A 4,736-nucleotide genomic window follows, 5' to 3' on the forward strand; every position below is an offset into this window, starting at 1 on the left:
CGTTTTGTGGTCCTCAGCTAATGTCATTTTATTATGCAACCTATATGATACACATCTAGTAGACCATTATTAAAAACATGAGAGTATATATTTATCAAGCTACATCTTAAACATCTTTTCTTTAAGTATTAAATTCCCGACAATAAAAAAAAAATAGACTAAGTGTCTCATTATAAGCAAACAAAAAGAACTATGAATTTGATTTATGTTCAAATACTTAGTTTTGTCTTGAGAAGGGATAAAAATAAAACAAGCAACATTAGTTTAATATATAATGGATAAACAAAAGAAAACTTTCAGTTATAATGGAGACCAAGTTTTCAATACATGGTATAACCCAATACATAACTGACAAGGAAATAATAAAGTAGACGAAAGATAGCAATTGCAAGTACAAAAGCCAACTCCATTAAGACAGAAAATGAAAATTATAACACTAAACTTAAATGAAACTTCTTGGTCAATATAGAAAGTCAAAATGAGCTTTTAAACACAACTGTTCCATACAATTTAGAAATGTTGAAAGTTGCTTTGTTTTTGTTTGCAGATATGCACTTCCAATATGTTATAATAAAGAAGTATAAGTTGGAAAAGTGCATTCCACAATTTTTTAATTTTTCAATTTTTATTTTAATATATTTTTTTAATGATCGGGACTTATACTAATACATATAAAGATGTTCGAAGCATAAAACAAAAGAACAGCAAAAAAAAAATAACTGTGTCAAATTGACTTAGTCTTTCTTTGTGGCTTGCTGTTTAGCTTGGTGAGCTTGCAAAACAGCAACAGCCTCATCCACCTTTGCCTTAAGCGACTCTGCATGTTCCAGCATATGCAACAACTCAGAATTGTCAATTTCCAATAACATTCCAGTTATTTTACCCGCCAAATCAGGATGCATCCTCTGAATCAGTGGGAATAGTCGTTCACCTAGCATTTGCTTCTGTTCTTGTAGAGGTGCAGCTGCTAGCATTGTTGCTGTTAATGGTTCTTGTCCTTGAATGTGTACTGCTGGCTGTGGAGCAGGGGGGTTTCGCATGTTAGCAGTGTATTTGTACCCTGCTGGACGACCACTTGTAACAAGTGGTGCACGAATTGTAGAAGCTGCTGCAACACCTTGCTGTCCTGTTATTGGTCTTGCACCTAAAGAAGTTCGTAGTGCAGTTTGAGTTGGTCCACGTGGTGCAGGGCGGAATGGAGGTTGCATATTAGGATAAGCAGAAGCTGCAGCCTGCGTACTGGGTCTAACAGAGGGTTGTGCAGTCCATCTTGGTGAAGGACGTATTTGTGTCATCTGCGCAGGGCCATAAAATCTTTGAGCAGGAGGAATAGTAGGTACAAAGTACCCACCTGCACTACCTGGTTGGAAAATTTGACCCATTTGTTGCATACGCATACTGGCCATTCGTTGCATATATTGCGATGTCAGGTGAGCCTTCCGATCTTCTTTACGTTGAGCCAAAGCTACATAAAGTGGTTTAGTACCAACAATTCTACCATTCATTTCTGTAACTGCCTTGGTTGCTTCTTCGGGTGAAGAGAAACACACAAACCCAAAACCTTTACTGCGACCGTCTTCTAACATTACCTAAAACATTTTCAAATATTTATATAAGGACAAAAACTATTATCTATTACATCTCTTAAAAAAACCACACACATTATGTGCACATTTATAATTAAAAGTAGGTAAGGTTAACCTTACGTGTACTAACAATTTTTTATCATTTATTCTATTCTTCTTTCTTTTACTTAAAATGCTTACCTTCGCTGAAGTTATGGTTCCAAAAGGTGCGAATTCTTTGCGCAATCTTTCATCATCAATAGTATCATCTAAGTTCTTCACATATAAATTAACTCCTTGATAACGAGTTAGTCGTTCAGATTTGAGTTGCTCAAATTTACGTTTGAGTTCTTTTTGACGTTCAGCCTTTTTCTGAGCACGGCCTACGTAAAGTGGTTTTCCTTCGACAAGCTCTTTGCCATTTAGCTCTAAACAAGCTCTCTCTGCAGCATCTGGATCTTCGAATGCGACAAAACCAAAGCCTCTTGAGGAACCATCATCCTTATACATTACTTTATGGCTTGTTATACGGCCATACTTCTCAAACATATCCTTCAAGAGTTCATCAGAAAAATCATCACCAAAATTCTTGACATATACATTGGTAAATAATTTAGCCTTTTCTCCAAGCTCCTTTTCGCGTTCTTTGCGAGGAATAAATCTGCCAACATAAACTTTTTTGCCGTTCAGCAGCATTCCATTTACTTTATCAATTGATTTGTTCGCAGCTTCTTCAGTTTCAAAATGGACAAAACCATACCCTTTAGATGCTCCATTTTCATCTTGAGCTACTTTACAGCTCAAAATATTTCCAAAGGCTGAGAAAGTATCATACATAGCTTTATTGTCAATGGTTTTATCGAGGTTTTTAATAAAAACATTACCAACACCAGATTTGCGTAGAGATGGATCACGTTGAGACCACATAATTCGAATAGGTCTACCCTTGATCATATCAAAATTCATTGTATCTAAAGCGCGTTCCGCTAAAACAAATGTATGAAATTAATATGTATTCAAAGTACTTACAATATTATATAATTAGGTAAAATAATCATTTTTAGTCACTAAAATATAGAATGTTCTGTATAAACAATAATATTTCTTTATCTTTATTATACATAAAATTGAATTAAATTATCAAAAATAATTGCACGTTTCCACATTAAAAACTTTACAGAGTATTATTAATTTCGTATGAGCAAATTTCAAGGTCGTTTCCCGCTTACTTAGGTTTTAGAAAGTATATGCATAGTAATTCATATCATCATACATATTTAATTAAAATATAAATTTATAGTAGGTTGTTATATATCCCTTTAAAAAAATAAGTCACGATTGAAAATATTTTTTATGGCAGATGTTTATAACCTCGTTGTCATGATGATAAATAGATTAACGTAAATTAGAGACTTACCATCAACAGGCTGTTGAAAATTTACGTAAGCGTAACCAAGAGATCTACGTGTTATCATATCTCTGCAAACGCGAATGGAAAGAACGGGGCCAGCGGTAGAAAATTTTTCAAACAACATGGCTTCGGTTATATCGGAGTGCAGATCTCCAACGTAGAGCGATGCCATCGGATAATTTGGTGGACCAGGATTCATTGTGGCTTCTTTAATATAACTGTATAATAAAACTCATTAATTAATAGTACAAAGCTGCTTCACTTTCTCTTCACGATTTCCTATCGCATTCCTTAGACCACGTTGCACGCTTACGTAGACTAAATTAAAAAAACAAGTGCTTCCCGTTTATTTTTTAAATATTTTACTATTTTTTTGTATTTTTATAGATTTTATATTTTTTTTTTATATTTTACAAGAATATTTCACGAAATTCTGAGGATTGTGTGACCTATTTCCGAGGGACCACACAACCTCACGTGAACACACCTTGCTCACCAAAGGAAAGGTGACGTTTGGTGATTTGTGATTTGTTAAAGACAAAAAACAAAATGGCGTAGCTTGTGTGGTAACCATTAAAAAAAAGATAGTCTGTTATTTTATTATTAAAAAGTGTTGTAACTTGAAATTATTAGGTATAATTAGCTTACAATTATTATTTATACTTCACATTTTATTGCGTTTTGATTATTTTGAATGTATATAAAAATATTAAGTAATAATATAAAAATATTAATATTAAATTTATATAAAGACAGACAGCGATTAGTCACAATTAGAGCGAAAACAAAAATATACGATGTTAAAATGAAAATTAGAGAACAGAAATGGGGATGGTGCGGCCACATGACAAGAAACAAGTTTCGGAAATGGACCAATGATATCACGGATTGGTACCCAGGGATGGAAAACGGAAAAGAGGACGGCAACATTTTAGATGGGTAGATGACATCGAATCCTTGGCAGGAACTAATGGCAGCGAAAGGCCATAGACAGGAAAATATGGAAGGGAATGGAGGAGGCCTATGTCAGGAGACACACTGGGGATTGAGAACGGCTACCGACGACAGCTGCTTATATTATCCTTCAGTAAATAAAGGCTTATTATTATTATTATTATCAGTATTTTTTCTCAGCCTTTGGCTGGTTTGTCTGCATTTACGGGTGAAGACCAAGTAAATTCAGCGTGTGGTGTGTTAAAATTATGTGTTGTGTGGAATTTCATGTTCATCAATTTGCAAGAACTTTCTTACGATTCGGCATGTATTTAAAATGGCGGCTTTTTGTAAGGTGATGTAAAGAATTTCGTTTAATTCTAGTAGTTTTAGACTATGTAACAGATGATTTGGGATAACACCTGTGGTGGAAAGAGCTATTGGGATTATGTATACTTTATTTTGGTTCCAAATTCTAGCTACTTCATCCTTTAGTTCGGTATATTTGTTGATTTTTTCAGAAATTGTTTTTTGTAGGTTATGAGTGTTGGGAACAGCAATATCTATCAGATAGATTCGCTTATTTAATTTATCTTGGAGCATTATATCCGGTCTATTGTAGTGGATGGTTCTGTCTGTAAGTATTGCGCGATCAAAATAGAGCTTATGTGTGTCGTTTTCTAAGACTGTTTGTGGCTTATATTTGTAATAAGGTGTGTTTGTGTTCTGTATGAGTTTGTGTTTGAGTGCTAACTGTTGGTGAATAATGTTGACTACTTGGTTATGTCTATGTGTGTAATCTGTTTGTGTTAGTGTTGTACATGCCC

The 4,736-nt window shown here is 34.2% G+C and overlaps 1 protein-coding gene across 1 annotated transcript; it reads right to left on the reverse strand.

Annotated features, from left to right (window-relative positions):
• Positions 1–258: 258 nt before the first annotated feature.
• On the reverse strand, positions 259–3,545 carry LOC123656563 (polyadenylate-binding protein 1-A). Its single transcript, XM_045592236.1, has 3 exons — positions 2,983–3,545; positions 1,767–2,551; positions 259–1,589 (listed from the first exon to the last, which is right to left on the reverse strand). The coding sequence occupies exons 1-3, from the start codon at positions 3,173–3,175 to the stop codon at positions 735–737; spliced, it is 1,833 nt and encodes a 610-aa protein (XP_045448192.1). The 5' UTR covers positions 3,176–3,545; the 3' UTR covers positions 259–734.
• Positions 3,546–4,736: the final 1,191 nt, after the last annotated feature.

The sequence above is a fragment of the Melitaea cinxia genome, chromosome 1, assembly GCF_905220565.1.
Source record: "Melitaea cinxia chromosome 1, ilMelCinx1.1, whole genome shotgun sequence".
Lineage (NCBI taxonomy): Eukaryota > Metazoa > Arthropoda > Insecta > Lepidoptera > Nymphalidae > Melitaea > Melitaea cinxia.